The sequence below is a fragment of the Dipodomys merriami genome, unplaced genomic scaffold (assembly GCF_024711535.1).
Source record: "Dipodomys merriami isolate MVZ:Mamm:240054 unplaced genomic scaffold, mDipMer1.0.p SCAF_33, whole genome shotgun sequence".
Lineage (NCBI taxonomy): Eukaryota > Metazoa > Chordata > Mammalia > Rodentia > Heteromyidae > Dipodomys > Dipodomys merriami.
The window spans coordinates 7,783,230-7,810,000 of record NW_027204826.1 but is presented as its reverse complement, the minus strand read 5'-3'; the positions used below and the strand labels follow the sequence as shown (position 1 = coordinate 7,810,000).

Here is a 26,771-nt window from a genome sequence, read left to right as displayed (position 1 = left end):
GTCTCTCGGTTTTTCTGTCTCACCACACACACACATACACACAACCTTATTTAGAAACCAATCTCCCCTTCCCCTCCCTAAAAATATGCAGTGCAAAGCCAATGCAAGAGACAGAAGGTTTTTAAGAGCATCATTCAGCAGAGTAATATGCAAAATAATGAACCGCTTAAAATGATGAAACCTTCCTGAGAAGGTCTCGTGATTTCCAGAGCAACCAGAAAATCCCAGGGCCTCCTCCTCCTCCTGGCTCAGAAAGGCAGCCTGGTTTTCTGATTTGAGTGATTGCATTAGAAGGACCTGGAGAAAGCTGTTTCTCATCAGAAAACCTCTCACTTAGTCATTCCCATAAATATTCACCACACCACCTCAAGAAAGCTCCATGGAGACTGTATCTTATAATCTGCACAGCAGACATTCCCCCTCCCCTCCTCTTCTCTGCCTTTCCAAATAGCTTTGGGAGAGAGAGAGAGAGAGAGAGAGAGAGAGAGAGAGAGAGAGAGAGAGAGAGAGAGAGAGAGAGAGAGAGAGAGAGAGAGAGAGAGAGAGAACTTTATTAAAAGCCTCTGCAGTGTCAGGACAATATTAATTATGAGTCTGTGGCGATCATATGGGAAGTCCATCCTAAGAGACTCTGTGCTTTTAGAGAGGGTAACCCAATTATGTACCATTCAGCCAAGGAAGCTGCTTTGCAATTGGCTTGCTAGCTATTTATAGTAACAGTCACGCTTCAGATCTTTGGGTGATGGGGTGTTGTCGCTGTGTCCCCCCTCCCTGCCCCCGCAAAGCTCAGAGTGTTGTCTTGGATGTTTCCTAATTAATCTGAGGACATGGCCTCGCTTCTTCCAATCATCTCAAGTGAGAAATTCAAGGCAACACACCATGCAAGTACAAAAATTGGCCCCAAAGAGGCAGACAGACCTGAGCCCATACAGTACCGTCCCATCCGGGTGGAGCCGGATCATGCGGTTTTTCACAGTCACACCATGGACAAAGGACTTCTTGTCATTCAAGAAATACGTGTCAGGCACCCACAGCTGATCAGCCACCCGATTGTCCAGCGTGAGGTTGAGGGGGATTCCAGAATAGGCCAGCCTCTTGTCTCTCCAGTATTGTTGGAAATACATCGTGAGGGTGTAATCCTAGAGAGGGAAAGAAAAAATTAAAAAAAGGAAGCAAATTAAGTTTGTGCTGGTGTACAGGTGTCATTCCTTCATGACTGGCCACATCCAGCCAGTGCAAGTCTGAAGAAACAAGAGATGTGGCTGTCCTATTGTGTAGGTACAGTAGAACAAGATGGCTGCTTATCTTGAGACTAGCAATTTCAGTTTAATGGCTATATATATATATATATATATATATATATATATATATATATATATATATATATATATATAACTAGGTGAGTGCAATGCCCATGCTAATAGAGAAGGAAAACTAGATAAATTGTACTTTAAAAGAGATAGCCATATAGACATAAATGCCTTCCCACCTCAAAAAAAAGCCATCATAAAATCAGGGGGTCAGGCAAGAGCCACTGTGTGTCACCAGGCAAACAGGTGCGTTAAAGGGATCATGGCAGGTGAGCCCCTAGCTGAAACTGAAACTGAAGAGCCTTTCTACTTCCTTCTGAGAGAGGTATAAATACAAGCCTTCCAGAAACATCCACTGAAGGCTACCTGGCTTGTGGGAGATCTATCACATTTTCTTTTCTTTTTTATTTAGTTCACCATGGCCATTTCTACATTTTCTGGGTGTCTCGTCCCCTGGTTATGAGGATATGTCAGTCTGGGGAACATAAGAGCCTGAAGCCACAGCAGGATGTGGGAGAAGAGGCAAAAAAAAAAAAAAAGCAAATACCCATGAGTCACTCCTTTCTTTTCTTTTCCTTTCTCTCTTTCTCTCTCCCTATTTCTTGTTTACACAGTAGTTGGTTCAGTAGATAAAGGGCAAATCAGATACTGGTGATAGAAAAAGAAAGTACAGATGGTAGATCGATATAGAGATAGAAAGATAGATGATAGGCCAATCAATTGATCCACAGAAAGATAGAGAAATATGATAGTGGACAGGTGATAGGTCAGATAGATAGATGGATAGCAAAACAGATACTATACATAGACATGTGATAGACAGTAGATGATAGGTCAGTGATTGATTGATAGATAGACAGTAGATAGACTGACAGAAAAGTAGACGATAGATAAGATGTATAGATAGACAGACAGACAGACAGACAGACAGACAGAGAGAGAGAGAGAGAGAGAAAGAGAGAGAGAGAGATAAAGTCTAAAAATCTGGTAATCTGGTGGTAGTCATAGGACATTCTAAACTTGGAAGAATTTGAGCTGAAAACTCAAAGGCAAACAGCTAAAGACTCCAGCTGTGGTTCTAAGCATGGATTTTACTGAGTTCACCTGTGATCAGAACCCAGCTGCCAATACCCTTCCTTTGGGCACCCTGAGAGGTGGCTCAGGATCAGCTCAGGAGGTCAGCCAAGACAATGACTTCACCAGAGCCTAGCAACATTCTCTTCTCTGCCTTACTGGGTGGTTCTTAGTGTAACTAATCTGCCAGTGCCATCTTATGCTCTTCTGAGAGCCCAGAGGCTTCAAAATGGCCAAGCATGGATGTCAACCTGGTCTTCCCATGTGACACAGCAACAGGAGACAATAAAACCCACACAGACTAAACAATTATCGAGCCTGTAAATCTGTACTGGGACTGTAGCTTAGTGGTAGAATGTGTGCCTAGCATGTACAAAATACTGGATTTGATCCTCAGCACTGCAAATCATCATCATCATCATCATCATCATCATCATCTTATCACACACACACATACTCACATACTTTTATTGTTTTGTAAGGCCCATAAAAAAATTAGAGAAGGGCCAGTGGGTCATGCCTGTCATCTTAGCTAAGCTAGGAGGCTGAGAGCTGAGGATCATAGTGTGAAGCCAGATCGGGCAGGAAAATCTATGAGACTGTTAACTACCTGCCCTTGTCAAAAAAGGCCAGAGTGGAACTATGGCTCTAGTGGTAGAGCACTAGCCTTGAGCAAGGAAGGAAAAAAGCTCAGGGACAGAGCTCAAACCCCTGAGTTCAAGCCCCAGGACTTGAGGAAAGGGAAGGGAAGGGGAGACGAGGGGAGGGGAAGGAAGGGGAGAAGAAGGAAGGGAAGGGGAAGGGAAGGGAAGGGGAAGGGGAAGGAGAAGATGAAGGGGAAGAGGAAGGAGAAGGGGAAGAGGAAGGGAAGGGAAGGAAGGGGAGAAGAAGGAAGAGAAGGGGAAGGGAAGGGAAGGGAAAGGAGAAGGAGAAGATGAAGGGGAAGAGGAAGGAGAAGGGGAAGAGGAAGGGAAGGGAAGGGGAAGAGGAAGAAAGAAAGGGAAAGAGAAAAAGAAGGGAAGAAAGAATTCAAAAAGAAGGGAAAGAAAGAAAGAGAGAGAAAGAAAGAAAGAGAAAGAACGAAAGAAAGAGAGAAAGACAGAAAAAGAGAACTAGAGAGATGGAAGCAGAAAGCGCCAAATGGGCTGAAGAAGCTACAGATGTCACCTGCATTTTTTTTTTTTTGTCAGTCTCGAGGCTTGAACTCTGGGCCTGGGCTTCACCTGCATCCTAAGGGAGGTGGCATGTGAGGCAGTATGATGAGAAGAGTTGGGAGTTATTTTCCAGGTCCATCTACAGGCAGCGCTGTATCCCTGGCACTTCCTGGCTGGATGCTCATCAATGAAAAACGGCACAAAGCCCCTGAGCCTAGGAGAGTAAGCTAGGCGGCAGGAGATATACAAAGCCATTCGGGGATAGAAGCTTCACTTACAGCACTGACAGGAAACCCTGATGAGGCAGTTTTATTGCAACGCAGCATTCACAGAGTAGTGGCCAAACTGGACTCTAGATCTGTGTCCAGAAATAGAGAGACTAAACTGTCCAATTAAAAAATATTTTATACAATTAGGCTGTAAATCCATTGGGTCTTGGGCTTTTTCTTGGTTGGGAGGTCTTTTATTTGTCATTTCAATTCCATTACTTGTTATGGACATGATAAATGATACAGGGCTCTGGGCATTCACACACGGTGAGACCAAAGGAGTATACTCTCAGAGGAGGAACACAAAGTCTCAATGCCTGTGTGCCTCTGATCAGATAGAATAATAGTTATTGAAATAAACTCCAGGAAATGGTTAATGAGGTTGTTTTTCTTTTCTTTTTGTCTTGTTTCTCTAGTTATCCATCTTTGGGAGGGCTAAGGGGGAGGCATAGAAATGGAGGGACAAAGGGTGAACAAGTGCAGCCGTGGTACTCACTGAACACTGTGGAAAATGAACTCGACAACTTGTGGGTGGGGATGGGAAGGAAAAACTGAGAGAGAGCGAGGGTAGGAGTGATATTGTCCAAAAAGAAATGTATTCTTCATCTGACTTGTGTATCTGTAACCCCTCTGTATATCCCCATTTTCTTTTTCTTGTCTACCTGCCTGGCTCAGATCCAGGTAGCAAAGGACTAGAAATTGGTCCTCGTCCTTTGAGCCCTGAGATTCCCTCACCTAGACAATCCCAAGCCTGGTTGTCCTGTCTCACCCATGTTCCTTCTCATGCAATCACCACAAGAGAAGCCTGGACCCAGAGATGTCCTTCTCCTTCCCTCCTGGATCCACCCTCCCGTGTCTTGAGTGGATCTCCAGGGTCCTTTTGAGAACCAGGAGGAAAACAGACTCGCTTTTCCACCGCAGTCATCTCCCGGTTGCTTGGCATCACCATCCTTGAATATCAACACCTACATCTTAAAACAGGTGCAAGGGGATGGTAGGTACAGAAGATCCATTTTGTAATGGGAAGGCAGAGTAGCTGCTTCTCAGAGGTAGAAGATGCTTGCTAAGGTAGAAGGGGTGTTGGTTAGCCAAGTCCTGAATGGTGCGTGTACAGACACGAGGCTGAGGAGAATCAAGGTCTACTGACATTCACCCCTACCATCCGCTTTGGGTAAAGGGCCCAAGGTGTGATAACCCAAACCCTCAAAATCATGGAGGCAGAGCTAGATAGGAAGAACTCAGCAGGAGCAACCAAAGGATGTCCCAGGCGACTATGAGCCTCCTCCGAGCTAGTGTCTAGCTGGGACCAAAGGGTTCCGTCATTTCTTTCTTTAATTCTGAACCTCGCATCCAGCCCTATGTCTGAGTCATGAAGTCTAGCGCTCTTCCTCCAGCCCCCTTCGCAGCCTGCTTTATACATGGTTTGCCAGGAGGAAGGAGAGAGTGTGACAATTTCCTCCAGGAGTCCACCTGTCGTTCATGGTCTAGAAACTCAGGATGGAGATTTATTTTCAACAGCCTTGCTCTCGGTACAATCGGCAGTATGTCCCAGCAGTTTGGGTCTTCTGTGTTGGCAGAAGGAGTTTGAGTGGGGATGTGGGGGGGGACTCATAGAATCAAGGGCAGGCAGAAAACAACAACAATATGCAACAATAAACAGAACTAAAATAACCTCCCTGCATCTGCTGAGTCTAGCAAGTACTATTACAGTGCTGGGAATACCAATCAGTAGCCCATTTTTTTCTTCTTTTTGATTATTAAATATTTTTTATTCTTATTATAAAGGTGATGTACAGAGGGGCTACTGTTTCCTAAGTCAGGTGATGAGTACATTTTTTATTGTTGCTGGTGGTGTGTGTGTGGGAGGGAGTTGAACTCAGCCTCATGTCCCTGAGATTTTGTACTCAAGGCTAGTGCTCTACCACTTAGAGCCACAGTGTCACATCCAAGTTTTCTTGGTGGTTCTTTGGACCTAAGAGTTTCACAGTCTTTCCTTCCCTGGCTGCTTTGAACTGTGAGCCTCTGATCTCAGCCTCCTGAGTAGCTAGAATTACTGGCATGAGCCACTGGCACTCTGCTAGCTTTTTCTACTCTTCTGTAGCTTTTTCTACTCAAGGCTAGCTCTGTACCACTTCTAGTTTTTTGGTGGTTCATTGGAGATAAGAGTCTCAGAGAATTTCTTGCCTGGGCTGGCTTCGAACTGCAATCCTTAGCTCTCAAGACTCTGAGTAGTTAGGATATGAGCCACCAGTGCCTGGCTACAAGTACATTTCTTTTTGGACAATGTCACTCTTTCCTTTGCTCTTTCCTAGTTTTTCTCTCCTGTCCCCACCCACAAGTGGTGTAGTTCATTTTCGACCTGGGGTCTACTATCACTGCTGCATTTGGTTGCCCTTTTACAATGATCTTTTAAGTAGTTGTACAAAGGAGTTGCCATTCATCATCCTCTCCCCTGCCTCCCAATCCATCCCCTTCCCTCACTTTTCTTAATTCCATAGGACATACATTGAATTTTTGCCTGTATTCTCCCTTTCTTCTCCCTGCCCATCACCACTACCGTTCTTCTCTTTCTTTGCTCTTTCCTCTGCAGATACTATGGGCAAAGGGAAGGGAAAGCCTGAAATGGCCCATGCCACCATCCTTCCTTCAGCTGATCAGTTCAGGCCAGCAGGGAGTGATGCCCCTTGCCTGCACTCTCTCTCTCTCTCTCTCTCTCTCTCTCTCTCTCTCTCTCTCTCTCTCTCTCTCTCTCTCTCTCTCTCTCTCTCCCTCTCTTTCTCTGCCAGTCTTGGGGCTTGAACTCAGGGTCTGGGCACTGTCTCTGAGCTTCTTTTTGCTCAAGACTAGTGTTCTACCACTTGAGGGTCACAGGGCCACTTCTGGCTTTTTCTGTATATGTGGTACTGAGGAATTGAACCCAGGGCTTTGTGCATGCTAGGTAAGCACTCTACCACTAAGCCACATTCCCGGCCTTCCTGCCTGTTCTCATGTGCAGTTAATAAGGACCTTTGCCACTAACCCAGCAGCTGATGTGTCCCCTCTCTGTCCCCTGCTCTGGGCTTCCTATGGCTACTGACTCCTCAATGAAGAGAGGAACACCTGGAGAAGCGATTTCATTTGTCTCTCTGGTCCCTCCTCTGTATGCTTACTTGGAAGAACTGAGGAAGGTTGGGTTTGATTTGGGGAGCATCTCCCTCCTAGAAGCTAAGGAATAAAGAGCTTCTGCATTATAAGGCAAACTGAACTTGGGTTGAGGGGTCCAAGGGCTATTTTGGCCAAAACCTGGGAGAGTGGAGAATGAGGTCAGTGGAGAAATTCTTGGGGAGAATAATAAAAAGCATGGCACCATAGAGGCTTCCGGCTCACAGAAACATCACCTCAGCTGCGAAAGACTTACTTCTTTTAAGTGTTTTCTTCCAGGTGCCGGTGGCTCACACCTGTTATTCTAGCTACTCAGTCAGGAGGCTGAGGTCTGTGGATCATGGTTTGAAGCCAGGCTGGGCAGGAAAGTCCATGAGACTCTTATCTCCAATGAACCACCAGAAAACCAGAAGTGGAGCTGTGGCTCAAAGGGGTAGAGCACTAGCCTTGAGCCAAAAACAAACAACAACAACCAAAAAAAACCCCTCTAAGACAGCACCTAGGCCCTGAGTTGTTCAATCCCCATGACCAACAACAACAACAAAAAAACTGATTTCCTCAAGGGAATTTTATGAAAGTGGTCTGGGCCAAAAAAAAAAGAACCCAGACACAGGAGAGGCCATTGGTGGGGGTGGGGGAGGGCGGATATCCCTATCAGAGTCTGAATTTCCAGCATCTTCCAGGAAGAGAAGACACCTTGAGACTAGAAAGCTCAGGAATGAATGGAAACTATGGCTTGAAGGGTAGGTGTGGGAGTTCTTGGACTCATTGCAGGACCTAAGATGGAGGTGGGGAAATTAGAGTTGTGTTCTTTACCTCAAAAGCTTGGACTGTGTGACACCTGGGCACGAAGGCAGGAAATAAATGAGAAGGGAGGGACCATTCAATGCACAGCCAGGCAAAGCCAACCAGTTGCTGGGAATGCCCGTTGGTGGCCTCAGAGGATTCTGGGAGGAAGCAGAAGCTATCAAATGTGACAAAGAGCCAATAGATTTCATAGGATTAGCCCAGCGAGCCCCTACCAATTTATTTGGCAAAGCCAGACCCCGAGACTGCACGAGGATGTATGTGTTTAGGTAGAAATTGATTCAGGCATTGGACAAATATTTATCGAGCCCTTTACCATGTGCTAGGCAATGTCGGAAAAGCAGAGATAAAGTTAATGCCAGTGTGGACTGTGAGAGGCTAGCCATCAGAGAGAAAATGATTGCAGGTACCATGATTCAAAAGCCATCTGGATTAGGTGCCACGCTAGACCTGAAAAGATACAGGTCTCTCTCCCTCCCTCTCTCTCCCTCTCTCTCCCTCTCTCTCTCCCTCTCCCTCTCCCTCTCCCTCTCCCTCCCTCTCTCTCTCTCTCTCTCTCTCTCTCTCTCTCTCTCTCTCTCTCTCACACACACACACACACACACACACACACATACACACACACGTGTGTGCTATTTCTGAGTAGGACAACCAAAAGCACCTTCCTAGGAAAAAGAGTCATGTGACCAGGAGTCTACAGAAGAGGTGGGCTTTGAAGTGGGGCTGGGCAGGAAAGTCTGTGCGACTCTCATCTCCCATGAACCACCAGCAAACTGGAAGTGGGCTCAGGCCCAAAGTGGTAGAGCGCTAGCCTTGAGCACAAAGAGCTCAGGGCCAGCGCCCAGGCCCTGAGAGTTCAAGCCTCATGACTGACAAAACATAAATAAATAAACAAAAGAGAGAGACTTCCAGCAGCATCCTCTAGGACAGCAGCAACTTTTACCATCTCCTTTCCCACTCTGCTCTTTGACAAGAAAAGTCTGAGCACTGTGTGTGGTATGAGGAACAAGGCTGGGAGCCACTGGAGTTAGAGAGAAACAGAGTGGGAAGGGCAGAGTAAGGGGCGGTAGACGGGAGAGAGATGAAGGTCTCAGGGAGAAGCAGAGCATGGGGGAGGATTAGGAGGAGGGATACAGGGAAGGGAAGGAGGCTCTGAAGAGGCAGAGATGTTTGGGAGAGAAGTAGGAATCCAGAAGAGAGAGGGTGTGGAGAGGGGGCAGTACAGGGGTGGGATACCCAGGGGAGGAGCATCCTTCAGGAAAAGGAAGTGTGGAGAAGATCAAGTCCCATCCTGGCAGTACAGGCCTGATTAGATCAGCCCACAGTGGGGAAACGGACATAGGCTGTTTCCTGGTGCAGACTCCCTTGGCTGGGGCACAACCAGCTGAGTCAGCACATCTCCACCATGGTGTTGGCAGGAGGGGATTTTGGCCAGAAGGTCAGAGTTCACAGAAGTAGAAGATAGAATGGGAGCCGCAGAGAAAGATCCCCGTGTCCAGGTACACAAAGTCTTTGGTGGATCTGAAGTCCATAGATGAAAAGGGGGAGTAATGTTCTGCTCCACAGAGCACCACAAATCTTTCAGTCCTGCTGCAGAAACTCTCCTCATGAGGCTTTTTCCTCTGGTCACGATGCAATGCCACTTGATTCTACGTGACTACTTTTTGAGGGCACGGTTGAGATTTGTAGCCATTCAAGCATTTATGGAATGTGCCTCTTGTAAATTAATTGGACCCTGACAAGTACCAGTGGCTTACCACGTACACTCCTAGCCACTCAAGGTGGCTGAGATGTGAGGATCGGGGTTTGAAGCTAGCCCGGGTAGGAAAATCCATGATATTCCTATCTCCGAAAGCCAGAAATGGAGTTATGTGGCTCAAGTAGCAGAGTGTTAGCCTTGAGTGGAGGGGGGAAAAGAAATCGCTTAGAGTCAGTGCTCAGGCTCTGAGTTCAGAGCCTAGTATGGCACAAATGATTAATTAATTAATTAGTTAGTTAACTGTCACACGCAGGGCCTGTACAGGAATACTGGGTCAGGCCAATACCCTGGCATGCCCACCACCTCCTTCCACCAGATCTCTGTGCTCTATCTGCTTCTCAGTTCATCCACAAAGCCCCACTAGGACAGGCTTCTCCACACAAAGGGAAATTTCTGCAGAATGAGGATCCTGGGGCCCCTGGCCTCTTTTGCCAGCTTTGCAGAGATGGAACTTTGGCCATTTTGAGTCATCATGGCTGATGAGAGTGGGTGTGGAACCTGAACCCCTGAACCCCTGAACCCCTGAACCCCTGAAGCCTCTCTGTGCCTCTGCTTTCCCAGGATCACCCATGTCTGAGGGTTCTTTATATTCATACAATGGAAATAATCTCTAGCATCCCTGGTATTTACCCGGGCAGGTGCCTGTGGACAGACACTTGTGTGTCTTCGGATTTGAGGTTCAGTGGTAACAACTCAGGCAGCAAAGAGAGAAAGGAAAAAAAAATAAGTGGTTTGTACCCAGCTTTCTCCAGTGCTCTGAGAACTGAACTCTTCTTGGGGAGCTAGTCTGGGTCACTGTAGCTGGTTTGAATTATGGTAGTTCATCACAATCATTGAAGATACTTTCAGTCGATACCTCTTTGTGCCATGCAAATGTTTGGAAGAATTTAAGATCAGCGTGAAGAAATATTCAAGTAAGAACTGTATTTAGAACAAGGTCTTTATTTAAAATAATTTTTAAAAAAATTGGCTTTACAGCCAGGTGCCAATGGCTGAGATCTGTACATCCCAGTTTGAAGCCAGCCCAGGCAGATAAATCTGAGAAACTCTTACCTCCAATTAACCAGAAGAAGAAAAAATATATAAAAACTAAAAATGGAGCTGAGGCTTTAGTGGTAGGTAGTTAGCCTTGAGTGAAAAGGTTAAGGGCAGCCAGCACGCTCTCTCGCTCTCTCTCTCTCTCTCTCTCTCTCTCTCTCTCTCTCTCTCTCTCTCTCTCTCTCTCTCACACACACACACACACACACACACACACACACACACACACACACACAAACCCCTCAATAAAACAAAACAATTTTAGAAACAAAATTGTTCTCATCTTTAGTCTTCTTTTAGGAATTTAAAGCCCTTTGGTAATCTAATGAAATTCCTCTCCCCCCCCCCTTTCTCTTTCTCTCTTCCGCTTTCCTTCCCGCCATCTATTTGTCAGCGAGAAACACTAACATTCAAGCTATACAGATACCATTGATTTGGAAGCCATTTGTTTGTAGTTTCTGTGTATAACGAAAGGGTTGTTAGGATTTAACATAGGGCATAAGAGTCTATGGGCAGTAAAGGCCAGGAGCCCTAGATCCTAGGTAAGACTCCAGGCCTAGAGCAGAGTCCATGGAATTGGGTAGTAGGTAGAAGGCATGAGGAGGTCTAAGGCTAAGCTGTCTGGCTTCCAGAAGTCCAGCTTACTGGTGGGGAGAGGGGAAGCAGGCATTCTTGAGTAACACAAATTACTGACCTTTCTGAATCCCCTAAGAATGTATACAAACAGCAGCAAGAACAACAACACAATAATGGCCCAAATTCTCTGCTCTTCCTTCCTTAAGCGTTTCATGCCATCAACTCGGATTGTTTGCAATAAGAAACATAAACAACCAAGTTTCTTCCTGCTTGTACAAATCTCCTGGCAGTTATCCCATTAAAATGACAAGAATACATATTTGGAGGTGGAAATAGTGCTCATTATTCTGCAGTTAAGTAATTGACTAGATTCCTCAGCACAGGAAATGAAGAGTTGTTATTTTTTTTTCTTCTTCTTCTTTTTAAATTCACTATCCCTGAAAAAGAAATGCAGTCTCTAGACCGAATTTAAATATTTAACTGCAGCAATGAAAACCACAGGACACCTGTGTTTGCATCTGGTTCAGCAAGTTGATGATAGCAAACCTTGCAGGTAGATTGTTCTCAGGTCAGGAAAGAGGGAAAATTGTGATGAGATGCTTACATAAGCCCTAGGCAGTAGGGACTTCCTGCACAGGCATTTGTGTAATTCATGTAAGAAAGGGGAAAAAATAATCTTAGCAGTTCTGTTAACACATATGTTTATAAAACTCCAATCTATTCCACTTAATGGCCTAAAAGTAAATACCCTGTTGGTTGCCGATGGCTCACACCTGTAATCCTAGCTACTCATGAGATCTAAAAATTGCAGTTCAAAGCCAGCCCAAGCAGGAAAGTCTGTGAGACTCTTATCGCCAATTAACCAGCAAAAGTGGAAGTGGAGCTGTAGCTCCAGTGGTCGAATGCTAAACCTTGAATAAAAACCCTAAAGGAATCCAGGTCCTGGTGGCTCTCTCCTGTAATCCTAGCTACCCGAGAGGCTGAGATCTGAGGATCATGGTTCAAAGCCAGCCAGAGCAAGAAAGTCCATAAGACTTGTATCTCCAATAAACCACCAGAAAACCAGAAGTGGAGCTGTGGCTCAATATGGCGCAGTGCTAGCCTTGAGCAAAAGAGCTCAGTGGCAGCACCCAGACCCCGAGCTCAAGATCCTTTACCAACAAAACAACAATAACAAAAAAGAAAGCTAAAGGATAGTACTCAGGCCATGAGTTCAAACCCCAGTACTGGCATATAGCATGCAAAAAAGTATCCAACATGGCAACCATCTCTCTTCTCATCACAGACTTGGAAGCCAGCTAGCTTTTCATTGGTTCAATCTATCCATGGTGGATCAATCTATATATAGTAATATAATAATATGTGGTGATTTAATAATAAAGCAAGAACCACCTTTTATCCTCTCTTCCTCCTTCCTTCTTTCTCCAAGTATTCATTGGGCCGAGAATCATGCTGGGGGCTAGACATCCAAAAATAGGAAGACATAATTAGCAACTCACAATGTCGTGAGGAGACACAAAACTGCACCAAAGCAAATTAGAGTTGATATGGGAAGGAGCTTTAGAGTCAGATATTCAAATCAGTTTCTATTGGCCAAGCACACACATGGTGAGCCACCTGTTGGGGATCTAAAATTGACACCCCGAGGTGAAGATTTCAGAAGCAGCCTCCAAAGCCACGTTTCTCTCTGCTCTAACCCTCCTCCTCCTCCTCAGTCTGTCTCCACATAACGCCCCCCCTCAGGCAAGCCATAAAAACTACAATTTCCTCTTCCCAAAGGCGAGGCCTAGAAACTAGACTGAATGATAGGAGGCTGAGGTCTGAGGATTGCAGTTCGGAGCGAGTGAAGGCAGGAAAAGTCTGTGAAACTTTTGTCTCCAATTAACTAGCCTAGAACTAACATAAAGCCAGAAGTGGAGGTGTGACCCAAGTGATAGAGCAACAGCCTTGACTGAAAATTTGAAGGGATAGGACTCAGGCCCTGAGTTCAAGCCCCAGTACTGACATACACACACACACACACACACACACACACACACACACACACACACACACACATACACACAGATTATTGTTCCTACACACTAGCTATAAAACCTTAAAATATTACCAATTCACTCACCTTATCATATGCCCAGTGGAAACCTTCTGGCCTACCCTGGTTTGTAGGCCCTAAGACGCTGATTTCTTTGAAGATGGGATATTTACACAGAGACCAGGAAAACTTTAAATACATAGCCTTATGGGGTCTCTCTTTAGTCTAGTACTCTTAAATCACTCCCTTTGAGTCTATTTGAAATTTCTACAAGGCTACCTATGGTTCATGGAGCTGAAGATGGAGTCTATCCTGAGTCTTTAGGTCTCCAAGGTTTCTCGTGTTGTGTAAATCTATGAGCCAATAAATGTGTTGTTTTTCTGATACAAAATGAGTCCCTGTCCTGCTCTATATGGTTCACTGTCCTGAATCTAACCACTGCTATTTTTGAAGAATGCCCACCACATGCTCTCCAGGAATTAGCATTGGGCGGATATACATTTATGAAAAAAAGTAAGAAAGGAAGAAAGAGAGGAAGAAAAGAAAGAAAGGAAGGAAGGAAGGAAGGAAGCAAGGAAGGAAAGAAGGTAAAAAGTATGTTTGGTTAGGTACTGGTGGTGGCTCATGCCTATAATCTTACCTATTCAAGAGGCTGAGATCTGAGGATTGCAGTGTGAAGCCAGGTAGGCCAGGAAATTCTGTGAGACTCTTATGTCCAAACAACTATGTGTAGCATTGTGGCTCAAGTGGTAAGAGTTCTAGCCGTGAGCGCAAAGAGGGGATTAAACTCAGGGCCCGGGTACTGTTCTGCAGGTTTCTGTTCTACCACTTGAGCCACCGCTCCATTTCCAGCTTTTTGGATAGTTAACTGGAGATAAGAGTCTCTCATGGGTTTTGCTGCTAAGACAGGCTTTGAACTATGATCCTCAGATCTCAGCCTCCAGAGTAGTTCAGATTACAGGCATGAGCCACCAGTGCCCGGCATAAACGTACCATCACCATCTGACAGTTGTAACCAAGCCTTTAACAGATGGACATTTGAGTTCAAACATTGCAAGGGCTTTGTTCTTCCAGCAATTATCTGTAGCCATGCCAATGTCCTGCCATTCCAACAAGCAGGTCCAGCTGCCTCTTGATTCTTTCCATCCAGAGGCCCCTCACATACCCACGCTCAGTAGGTCCAAACTTAGCTTATTACCCTGTCCCCATTTGTTGCCTGTCATGTTCCCTAAGCAGAAAGAGAAGCACTCTACTTGGGAGGTGGAAAGGGAGGGGGGGAGGTGTTCGTTCCTTCCCCTCCTGACCTTCAGAATTCCCTCATCACCATGTTACACAAATACTATTTCCTAAAACCCTACAGCATCTGCAATAAGGCCTGAGGTCAGCAGTCGCAGGGTTGGCTTTTCCACTGCTGTCATGGTAACCCATTAGAGGATGAGTCACGATCTATTAAACTGCATCCTGAGAATGCTTAGCACCGGCGCTGGAAACATGCTGGGTTCGATGCTAGACTTACGCGTGCGCACGCGCGCGCACACACACACACATGCACACTCGCACACTACGGGTGAAATAGAAGAATATTCAGGATGACCAGGTGCCTCTCACCCTACATAGGCACAGATGCTCCAAAATCATTGCACAAAAACACTGCGTGAATGGCCTTATAGAATATGCTCATAAACTAGGGAGTATGTATCCTTCTTTATTCTAAATGAGTGCTTATCTAAACACTATTCAATAAGCACATACATACTCCAGCCATGTGTGTGTGCATCTATTCGAACACACTTTTCTCTTCTGACAACTATCTTAATTAATAGGCTTTGTATTTCCTGCAGGAAATACAAAGACTTTCCAAATGATATGATTCATCGCAACGTGCCTTGGGCATGGTTGTCGAAATTAGCTTGCTCGGTCTCTGCAAAGATAGCGTGAATAACTAGGAGAGGGTGACAAATGGAGACCAGAGAGGAACTGGTTCACATTCTGATAGGGTGGTACCTAAGACACTACAGAACCTCTACTCCTGGGCTCCTCCTTGAATTAAGCAGAGTGCTTGCACATGACCCAAGTTCTGTTATTTTAAATAATCTTAAACGATATGGTTTGTTTGTTTTTTTACCTGACCTGGGTCTTGAACTCAGGGCCTGGGTGCTGTCCATGAGCCTCTTTGTGCTCAAGGCTAGCGCTCTCCTACTTGAGCCACAGCACCACTTCTGGTGGTTAATTGAACGTAAGAGTCTCACACTTTCCTGCCCAGGCTGGCTTTAAACTGCGAGCCTCAGATCTCAGCCTCCCGAGTAGCTATGATTACAGGTGTGAGCCAGCAGCATCCAGCCAGCCATACTCCCTTAAAGGGTTAGTATTGTTTAGATTTTCTAAACCTAATAACACTTCAAATGAATTCTCTTTGAATGCCTGCCAGAAAGCAAACAAGGCAACAACAAACCACACAAATGCTGGTGCAGATAGAAAAGCCCCTATCTGTCATAAAATAATAAATAGCTCTGCTTTAAACCATCTCTACTCCTATCTATCTGTCTATCTATCTATCTATCTATCTATCTATCTATCTATCTATCTATCTATCTCTCTATCTATCTATCTATCTATCTATCTATATATCTACCTACCTACCTACCTACCTACCTACCTACCTACCTACCTGTCTGTCTGTCTGTCTGTCTGTCTGTCTGTCTGTCTGTCTAGCTAGCTAGCTAGCTAGCTAGCTAGCTATCCCACAAGATTCCAGTTGTCATTGATTTTATATTCGAGCTTCTAAGACAGGGCTTTTTCAATGGATTTCCTCCCCTCAAAGGCAAATCATGTGGATTAGCAATGCTGCACACTTGAAAGGATTTTCAGAGTCTAAGAAGATGTGCTATTTTTAGACCCAGAGCCCATTCATTTCTGAGATCATGTCTATTTCTGTCTGCTTCCCAGAACTTAGTAAGGTCCTGCTGTTAAGAGACAATCACCATATTAGCACTGCTAGGCTTCTTCATATCACTGAAAAATATTAGTTTAAATAGCTGTTGATGAATTATCTTCATCTCAGCAGAAATATGTGAATTTGGGAGTTGGCGGGGGGATGCCTGTGCAAACAGACTGCTCAAAGAAATCCCTCCTTTGGAATGTTGTAACGAACCTGGGGAACCAAAAAGAAATGACCACGTAGATTTTCTCACATTCCCACAATTCTGAAGGAGACAGAAGCCATGGTGCATTTTGATGGGACAGGGTAGTGTTCACTTCTGGATTTTGAGCAGTATTCCCTGCGATTTCCTCTTGCGCCCATTAATTATGCAGTCAGCCCTACTTGTGAGTCATAAACGGTCCCTTTTTTTTCCTTCCCCCCCCCCCCCAGCCCTTGAGATTGAAGTCTATTTCTTCTGCAGCCACCAATCAGATTGTGGCAGTCCAGTTTGTTAGCTTGTAAGTAGGGCAAAATCTAAGACCACCATTTTCCGTGTGTGTGTGTCTGTGTGTGTGTCTGTGTGTGTGCTGGTCCTAGGGCTTTGGGCCTGGGAGCTGTCCCTAAGGTGTTTTTTTTTTTCTTTTTCTCAAAGGCTAGCGCTCTACCACTTGAGCCACAGATCTACTTCTGGGTTTGTTGCTTTGGGGGTTTTTTTGGTGGTTAATAGGAGATACGGGTCTCACAGGCTCCTCTACCCAGGCTGGCTCTGAACCTTGATCTTCACCTCTCAACTACCTGATAGGATTACAGGCACACGCCACTGATGTCCAGTTAGACCACCATTCCTGACTCACCCTCTTCTGCTTTCAATCCGGCCTGATGGACAACACATCTTTTTTTTTTTATTCTTTTGATTCTTCTAGCAATGCTAGAAGCATCTAGAGCTCCTTATCTTGTACCATTCTCTACCCACTCCCTCAAGCTAAACGCGGTATTTTCTCTATTCTGTACCTCCTTCTGGAAGGAGGATTGCTTCCAGGGTCATGGTTTTGAAGCCTGCTGATAGCATAGAATTCCAGCTAAATACTGGCCAAGTCCAGAACCCACCCAACACTTCTCCATTGCGCTACTGATCTCACCTTCCCAAGGGCTCTCCCAGCCGTCTTCGCGTTTCTCACGATGGCACCCCATCCTCAAAATTCATTCAAGCTAAAACCCCCGGGGTCTTTTTTCCCACTCATCCTCTTGCTTTCTATAACAATCGATCTGGAATTCTGTTGTTTGCTCCATAGGCCCTGTAGACTCTGAATTGACAGCTTCTTACCACAGTAATTGAACATTTTCAATGTGTACCCCCTTTTCCCTACCCTCTGTTAATCGCCCCTGGTTTCTATACTCTTCTTACCCATAATCCTCTCCTCCACAGAGAAGCCCAGGTGATTCCCTGACCAGGTGACTCATATCCTTTGTTCATCAGTTCCAAACTACACAATGTACAAATTTTGGTGGGGACGTTGATAACTAAACAAGAATTATTGAATTTGGCAAAAGGAAGAGCACAGGTTTTTGTTTGTTTTGTTTGTGCCTGTCCTGGGGCTTGAACTCGGAGCCTCTGAACAGTACCTTATCTTTTGTGCCGAAGGCTAATGCTCTACCAAAGTTGAGCCACAGCTCAACTTTCAGCTTTTAAAAATAGTTAATCGGAGACAAGTGTCTCATGGACTTTCCTACCTGGGCTAGCTTCGAACCATGATCCTTTGATTTCAGCCTCCTGAGTGGCTAGGATGATAGGTGTGAGCCTCCAGTGCCCGGCTGGAAGAGCTTGGTGTTATGAAGCTCTTAATTTATTATTATTATTATTAGCTTCAAGTAGATCTACAAAGGGGCTTCAATTCAATGTGTCCATTTGTGAGTACAATGCATCTTGATCAATTTCACCCCTTCCGTTATTCTCCCCCAACTTTCCCAACCCCACCCATCCTCTCCATTTGCCTAGTTCTGTTTTCACATGTGTATATTGGGTATTGTGACTGCATTCACCACCACCCCCTTCCCCTTTCCATTCATCTGGCCCCTTCTCTTAACCTCAGTCCCCACCACACATCACAACTTCCTGCTTCCAGATAGTCCCTTGGTTAAAACTGTAAGTTAAAGGAGTTAATGGAATCCTCCCCTGTGTATAACATAATTTGGTTAATAGATTTGTGTGTATATGAATATATATATATTAGATCTAATTTCCACAGATGAGAGAAAACATGTGACTTCTGTCTCCCTAAGCCTGACTTACTTTACATGTTTTGTTTTGTGTCCCCTTTCCCCCCCACCCCCCACCACACAAATGACCTTAAAACTTAAGCATGTTTTCTGATGTTTTTCATATTCAAATGACTTGACTTTATGGAGAGAGATGAGGCCGAGCTCCAAGCAGACAAGCCCACCCCAGCCCATTGAAAGCACACTTTTATGTAGCATCCAGATGGTGATTTAAAGTAGCAAAAGGTCTTTATTCAACCAAGCATCAGCTATCAAGTTAATTGTACATTTTCTCCTGATTTTGTGAGTAACGTTGGATATTAAAATACAGGTTTTCCATATGGGAGTTGCCTTGAGTTGGATAGCAGCTAGCCTATTTTTAGTGTGAGAACAATAATTCAAAGTGTCCTTTTGTGTTTCTTTCTCCTTAACTGGCTGCACAGAAAAGACAGAGCTAAGAGTCAGCCACAGTGCAGAGGACTGCAGAGCCCATAGATACATTTTCTTTCTTCCTGGGAGTTTGGAATTACGCAAGCCAGACTTTTTGGTCCTAACATCACTGAAGACGTCAATTAATTAGCCGCTGTGTTAATCAGAACTTAGAGTTTATAATTTACAACTGGCAATAAAACTAGCAGCTGGTAATTGAATTTGTCCTGATTCACTTGCTTTTACCTTCACCTTTAAATCTGTTATCACATAAAATGCACGGGAGGTATAATGTCACAAAAGCGACAGTCAGCCAGTGCTGGTAGCTCACACCTGGAATCCTAGCTACTCTGGAAGCTGAGATCTGAGGATCAACATTTCAAAGCCAGCCCAGACAGGAAAGTGTATAAACACTTACCTCTGATTAATCACCACAAGAGTGTAGAACTATGGCTCAAGTGGTGGAGGAAAAGTGCCCAGGCCCTAAGTTTGAGCCCTAGTACCAGTACACAGACACACACACACACACACACACACACACACACACACACAAAACCTAGTCATTTCAGTTGGTAGCAGGTGTATTTAGATTAAATCTAACACCATATCTTAAGGAGGTCAAGTGAGCAAAGTTAAACATCACAATATCGACTGATCTATACCTGTAAAGATCCTCTTTGTTCATTTGGCATGATGGCCTGTGATCCTAGCACTCAGAAGGGAAAGCAGAAGTGGAAGGATTGTAAGTTTTCAAGGCCGGCCTGGGCTATATAACAAGACCCTATCTCAGAAAACAAGAAGAAAATTTATTTAAAAGATAAAAAATAAAAATAGCACCTGCTTGCAAGGGTCTGATTGCCTTCTAAACACAGAACATGAGAAAGAGAAGCATCTAGAACTTGGCCACTGTATGCTGTGACTTCCCACAGCTGGCACAAGCAAATGTTGGGAGGCTCCACAGAGCCATTTTACTCCAGGGATCCAGCCTCTCCACCCTACACTTCGAGGATGCTTTCCTTCTCAAAAAGGCTGGCCCAAGCACAATGAGAGAGCAAAGGTAGAGATGCCAAGACTATGCGGAGGACCCAGTAATGCAAAGGTAATTATTCCTGTGGAATGCCCGCTTCTTTTCAGAATCGAGCTTTGCCATATAATATGTGTGTGTGTATACATATGTACATATGTATACATATATATTATTTTTTTTCTTCCCAACAATCCAGGACTAAAGCCACTAGAACTGTCTCTAGATGTGCTCGGAAGATCAGAGGTCACCTTCTGTCAGTTTCCTTGGCACGTCCCAGAAGCCCCACCAAATGGGCTGACATCAGACTACCAGGTGGTCATGGCCAGGTCACAGCTAGACACCATTTAGAATCCCTGACTGTAAGTCAGGGCCCCATATCTGGGCACCTGCATCAGGTGCTGCAGGAGTGAACGAGCAGCAAGGATGAAAAATAGGCCTGGTGCTGGTGACTCACGCCTGTCATCCTAGTTACTTAGGACGCTGAGATCTGAGGATCATCATTCCAAACCTGCCCAGGCAGGAAAACTCTGTGAGACTTTTATCTCCAATGAACTACCAAAAAAAAAAAAAAAAAGCCAGAAGTGGAGCTGTGACTCAAGTGGTAGAACACTAGACTTAAGCCAGAGGGGGAAAAAAATAAGCTTGGGGATAGTGCCTGGGCCCTGAGTTCAAGTCTAGGACTGGCAAGAATGAAAAAATAAAGCAGCTACAGTAGAATCCCCAATTTAAAAGAGTATACAGAAGGGATATTTAGCAGAAATACTCCATCCAGGGAGAGAAATCATCACTCGATCATTAAAGTTTCCTAAAGACATGGTGGTCACTTATGGAGAGCAGCAGAGTTCTGCAGCCCTGGCTAGGTTTTCCAACCTTGGATCAGCCGTAGCAGCTAGACTTGGGCAGGAATTGCTCAGAAGCAATTGGTGATTTTATCAGTACTGTCTTGCAAACTTGTATTTAATTTTCATTTGTCATTTCAGCATTACTTTTGGGTGGGAAAACACACACACACACACAAGTCTATGAAAAATCTGTCAACCCAAATAGGTTCAACACACACAAGCAGGTGTGTCATATTCTGAACCCCTCACTATGTGAGGAGCAAGATCTCAGCCTGCAAGGAAATGGGAAGAGTAAATAGCAACTTTGGGTGATTGTGTTCACATGAAAGGTGGTCAAGCTTCAATCCTGTATCTGTACTTACCTATGCATCTACTTGCACACACATACACACACACGTCCACATAGAAACACTGCAGCATTGATGGGGGCTAGCACATCATTTTCAAGTTTGGGGATTAATTTGCAAGAAGCAGTCCATCAGCACACTGACATGTATTAAATGCATGCATTCATGAGCTCCATCCATCTACTGTGTGTGTGTCCACTCACCATTTTCTACTCATTTATCACTTACCACGTTTATAAGAAAATGTTTGCTGTGTGTTCCTCGGTCTATTAGGCATTTGAAGTGTTCTGTCCACACGCTCTCTTAAGCCCGTCTTCGGCTGCATCCCAGTCTTTCTGAGGTTTGTCCATGTTTTGTAAATGTCTGTCTCTTTTACTCGTACCTGGCTCAGGTTCTCATTATCTAACACCCTGCTGTTACAACTAGCTCACAGCAGTCCCTACCCCAGGGTTTTTTTTGTTTTGTTTTTGTTTTGATCTTGCTAGAACATTCTCCCCTCCTTGATGGTCAACTTCTTTGCTTGAGGCTCTGATCTGGGGCTGGACAGAGGAGTCATTCCATCCACAGTGCAACCACTCCACCTCCTCTCCCAATGTTGCCTATGGGTCCTGGGCCTTCTGAGGACTTTTCTCACACTGCCTCTCAGCCTCTGAGAAAAGATCCCACACCAGGACCTTGCCCACATCAAGAAATAAGCTGGCCCAGAGCACAGCCATATCAAAGCTGGAAAGCCCTTTCTCCACAGGCAGGTAAATGTTGCTCCCGCCTGTCGCAAGAACTGTACATTCTGATATCCATGCACCCTCTGGGGCTAATTTCTGTTACCCCAACAGTCTGTCTGAGGGCCTCAGCTTCTCCTCAGTACTGGTTAGTTTGCCCCTACTTTACAATCTGTCCTGTCTCACCTCAGAGAATCACCAAATGATACCTCCTCCATCAAACCCTTACTGGAGGACTTGGGTCGGGTCTTCATCAAAAATAAGGTTGTGCCAGGAGCCAGAGGCTCAAACCTGTTATCCTAGCTCAAAAGGCTGAGGTCTGAGCATCATGGTTCGAAGACAGCCCAGGCAAGAAAAGCTATGAGACTCTTATCTCCAAATTAATCACCAAAAAGCCAGAAGTGGAGCTGTGGCTCAAGTGGTAGAGTACTAGCCTTGAGCACAAAAAAGCTCAGGGACAGTGTCCAGGCCCTGAGTCCAAGCCTCAGGAAAGGCACCCCAAACAAGCAAACAAACAGGTTCTTCTTCTGACCATCAAGACTCCTTTAGACCCTTAGATCCCTCTAGGCCCCACATAACCCTTTACTCACTAGAAAGAACCAAGTTTTATACTTGTTTCATGAATTCCTTGCTTCATCCCTCTGAGGTTCTAGGAGTCTGATGGAAAATGTGTTGTAAGAAGAGCAGAGAATGCAAAGTGTCCGGGATCCATCAGAGATGAATCTACCCTTTCAGAGCATCTCCACCAGGAAACCTTAAATCCCTAAGGACCTGGTCGATTAAACTGAGAATAGCAGCCCAAGTGCCGACTTCCAACTGTGGGCAGGAACAAGTGCGGTACTGTGGTGTCTCCTCATTTCCCTAACGGTAGACAGAGGTCAAAGCCACGATCACAGATGTCCCTCTGAATGGGGCAGACGGGATCAAACCAACACACAACCCCACTGCACAGGCTTTAGGTTCAGTGGTTTTGTGTGTGTGTGTGTGTGTGTGTGTGTGTGTGTGTGTGTGTGTATTATGGTGGTTCATTCATCATTAATTGATTAGGTTAATTGATTAATCGATTCCTTAATTGCACTCTAGACTTCAAGTTGCAAACATTAGGCCTCCTCTGTGTCTGTTTCATTGAGCTGATAGTCAACAAATATCACTGATAGGTAGAAGTGAAAAGATCTCTTCCCACCCTCCACCCTGGAGTTTTAATCATTTGAATCTGTGAAACCTATTGACAAAGAGCAGGTTTCACAGGAGCAAAGGCAGACACATTTATCAACAGGCAAGGGCCCAGGAGTCACACAAAGTAAGAAAACTTGAAGAAGTCCCATGTGGCTGAGGCTTACACAGTCCTTGGAGCTATAGACCAAAGTAGAAGCTTGCAGGTTCTGAGAGGCTGGGGCGGGAGGCGGTGACAGGAAGAGCTTGGGGGTCTCTAGATAGTGGTACAGGCCAGGGAAGGGTAAGGAGATGAAGGTCCTAAGTAGGTTGAAGGTTGCACCGAGATGCTCACAGCCCTCTAAGCAATAGATGGTTGCTTGTGTTGAAGTCTCTGGGCAAGGTATCTGATTTGGTTTGCTCTCCTTTTCCTGTGAGTTAATCTCCTCTGTTTGTTGGGATGTCAAGCAAGAGAGTGCAAGATCAATGCATTCCATTTGGGGGGGAATTCCCTTAGGTCAGGGAACTTCAAAGGAAACTCCTACGTGTGCTCTGGGATAGAAAGAAGAAGGATGGGTGACTTTGATGGTAATATTTATTGATTGTACTTATGTGGAAACAAAGCTAGGTAACTTGCAGGGATGGGTGGTGGGGTTGGAGAGATGGGGAGAAATGATGGATGAACATTTCCAAGTTGGCATGTGGAACTGAAATATAAAAAATAATTTTTAAAAAAAGAGGACAAGATATGGGGGTAGAGGAGTAGAAAGTTTGGGGAAATCTTTAGGTTGTTTCTTTTTTGGGGGAGGGGGGGTTCCAGTCGTGGGGCCTGAACTCTGGGCCTGGGCGCTGTCCCTCAGCTCTTCAGCTCAAGGCTAGCGCTCTACCACTTGAGCCACAGCGCCACTTCTGGCTTTTTTCTTTTTGCTTACGTGGTGCTGAGGAATCGAACCCAGGGCCTCAGGCATGCAAGGCAAGCGCTCTACCACTGAGCCACCTTCCCAGCCCCTAGGTTGTTTCTTTAACTGGAAGCAATTACCGTATCAGATGCCGTACACTGAGGCATTTTCTTTTTTTCCTTTTTCTTTTTGTTGGTTGCAGGGCTTGAACTCAGGGCCTGGGTGCTGTCCCTGAGCCTCTTTGTGCTCAAGGCTAACACTCTACCACTTGAGCCATAGCTCCACCTCTGGGTTTTGAGTGGTTCATTAGAGATAAGCGTCTCACTGGGACATTTCTGCCTGGGCTGGCTTCGAACCATGATCCTCAGATCTCAGCCTCCTGGGTAACTAAGATTATAGGCATAAGCCACCAGTGCCCAGCTTTGGGGCATCATTTTCTAAATCCTGACATATCCTGTATGCCATTGCTAGAAGGTGGGAGAGGGATCAAGAATTCAGAGATCTAAGGAAATAAAACACGTTTAGGATCTTTATCTCCGTCTAACCAAAGACAGAAAACATGCAGAGATATAAATGGCAAACCTTTCTTTATTTTCTTTTCTACTCACTTGGCAAGTATGTGCACTTTGTAAGCTGTGGACAGGGGACATAGAAAGCACTCCAGGTCGAGAGGTTCTGAGAAAGAACCTGTTTTCTATTTTGAAAACATAAAGAAGCAGTAGCCTGCTGGGTGCCAATGACTCACACCTGGAATCCTAGCTACTCAGAAGAATGAGATCTGATGATCGCAGTTCGAAGCCAACATGGACGAGAAAGTCCACGACTCTTATCTCCAATGAACCACAAAAATCCTGAAGTGGAGCTGTAGCTCAAGTAGTAGAGTGCCAGTCTTGAGCACAAAAGCTCAGGCCCAGAGTTCAAGCCCCAGGACAAGCAGGGGGGAAAACATAGAAAAGTAAAGGAAACAAAAAAAAGAAGAAGAAGCTGTAGCACGATGGAATCCTACCAAAAACATTTCCTCTGAAGACTACATGTCAAGGACAGGTAAGCCTCAACAATGGGTGGGATTGTTTCCCTACAAACTCATGTATTGATGTCCTATCCCCATTGGCCTCTCAGAGGATGAGATCTTATTTAGGGACTGTCTTTCTGGACATAGCTAAATTAACATGAAGGCATCAGGAGAGCTCTTATCCAATATGACTGTTGTTCTTAAGCAAGAGGCAGACTTGGAAAAGGACAGACAGGCACACAGTCACACAGGCACACACATACACACACACACACACACACACACAGAACATCATGTAAAAAGGTGGAAGAGAACATGGATACTTCCGCAAGACAAGGAAAAGCAAAGACTGCTAGTAAATCACCACTTATTATGGCACGGTCCGGGAGCAGGCACTACCTCATGGTCCTCAGATGGAAAACCTTGCAGAATCTAGAACTATGAGACGATGAACTTCTATTACTTCCACTCCCCTGGTCTGTGGCAAGTTGCTATGGCAACGCTAGCAAGCTAGTACACCGCCATGGACCATGAGGGTGGTAATGGTGACAGCTTCACGTGAATGTATAAGGGAGAAATTGAAGCAGCAGAATGCCCAGGTCTCCATGGTACTTGAATTTGGTATATATGAGCAGAGGTGATACACGCGCACACGGTACATGAGACTGGAAATATTAAGCACAGGATAGCTCAATCGTGAGATAGCTCAACCCCATCTCAGAGACTAAAGATATTAATCTTTGGGTTTGTACTAATTTTGTACCTGTGTGTGCCAGTCCTGGAGCTTGAACTCAAGGCCTGGGCAACACGATCCCTGAGCTTGCTTTTGCTCATGACTAAAATTCTACTACTTGAGCTGCAGCTCCACTTCCAATTTCAGCACTTGCTTTTGTTTGTTTTGTTTTGTTTTGTTGCTGTTGCTTTTCGGTGATTAATTGGAGATAAGAGTCTCCCAGATTTTCCCTCCCCCTTCATATACCGGCGATCCTTAGATCTCAACCTCCTGAGTAATTAGGGTTACACATGTGAGCTACCAGCACCCAGCTTTGTAGTAAAATTTGAAGATGAGCTAAAAAGAGAACCTGAAAGCACCTCCAATATCTCTATGCAAAAGTCATCCATATTTCTGATCTCAGTCATCCTTTTGTGTGATGGCAGATGTCTACATGGATGTCAAGTCACGGCTTATTAACAGAAACAGAATTTCCATAATTTGTTTCTCTCTTTTTTTCCCCCCATCAGTGTGGGGCTTGAACTCAGGGCCTGGATGCTGTCCCTTGAGCCTCTTTGTGTTCAAGGCTGGCACTCTACCACTTTGAGCCACAGTACCACTTCTGGGTTTTGAGTGGTTCACTGGAAATAAGAGTCTGGGCTGAGATCCTCAAATCTCAGTCTCTTGAGAAGCCAGGATTACAGGCATGAGCCTCCGACTCCCGGCTCCTATTTTAAGTTAGGATTAGTTTGTAAAGTTTCCCCACATTTCAATTCTACTCAACCACATCACTGGGATCTATTTTTAACCACGATAGTGAGGTGTAATTTATGTACATGTTATATTTGAATATGAAACAACCAGCCCTATGGGTTTATATGCTGAATGTTTGATTCCCAGCTGATGACGCTATTTTGGGGTGGAGATTCTGGAAACATTAGGAAGTGAGGTCTAGCTGGCAGGAAGTAGGCTACTAAAGGTATGACCTTGGGGGCTGGATCTTGTCCCTAGCCCTTGCTTTCTCTCTCTGCTTCCTGTCCACCATGATGCTCTCGGCTCTCAGCAGGCTAAGAAGCAGCAGAACCAAGGAATATGGACTGAAGTCTACAAAACTGTGAGCTACACCCAGTCATTATTCCCTCTGAGTTGTTTATGTCAGGTATTTTGTCACAGCGTCGAAAGACAAGAAACACACTATAAAGATTCATTATTAAAAAAATAAATAAAGTAATTTGCAAAGTGAATTTCAGCAAGTTGTGGATCTCTCACCACAGTTTAATTTTAGAAAACACC

General features: G+C 45.0%; 1 protein-coding gene across 3 annotated transcripts in view; it reads right to left on the bottom strand.

The window, feature by feature from the left end:
* The window catches only part of Gabrb3 (gamma-aminobutyric acid type A receptor subunit beta3), a 220,717-nt gene that overhangs the window by 57,798 nt on the left and 136,148 nt on the right, over window positions 1-26,771 (bottom strand). For all 3 annotated transcript variants that reach the window (XM_070043069.1, XM_070043071.1, XM_070043070.1), the window contains exon 4: window positions 919-1,139. In XM_070043069.1, the coding sequence (XP_069899170.1) occupies window positions 919-1,139 (221 nt within the window). The remainder of the gene's footprint in view (window positions 1-918; window positions 1,140-26,771) is intronic.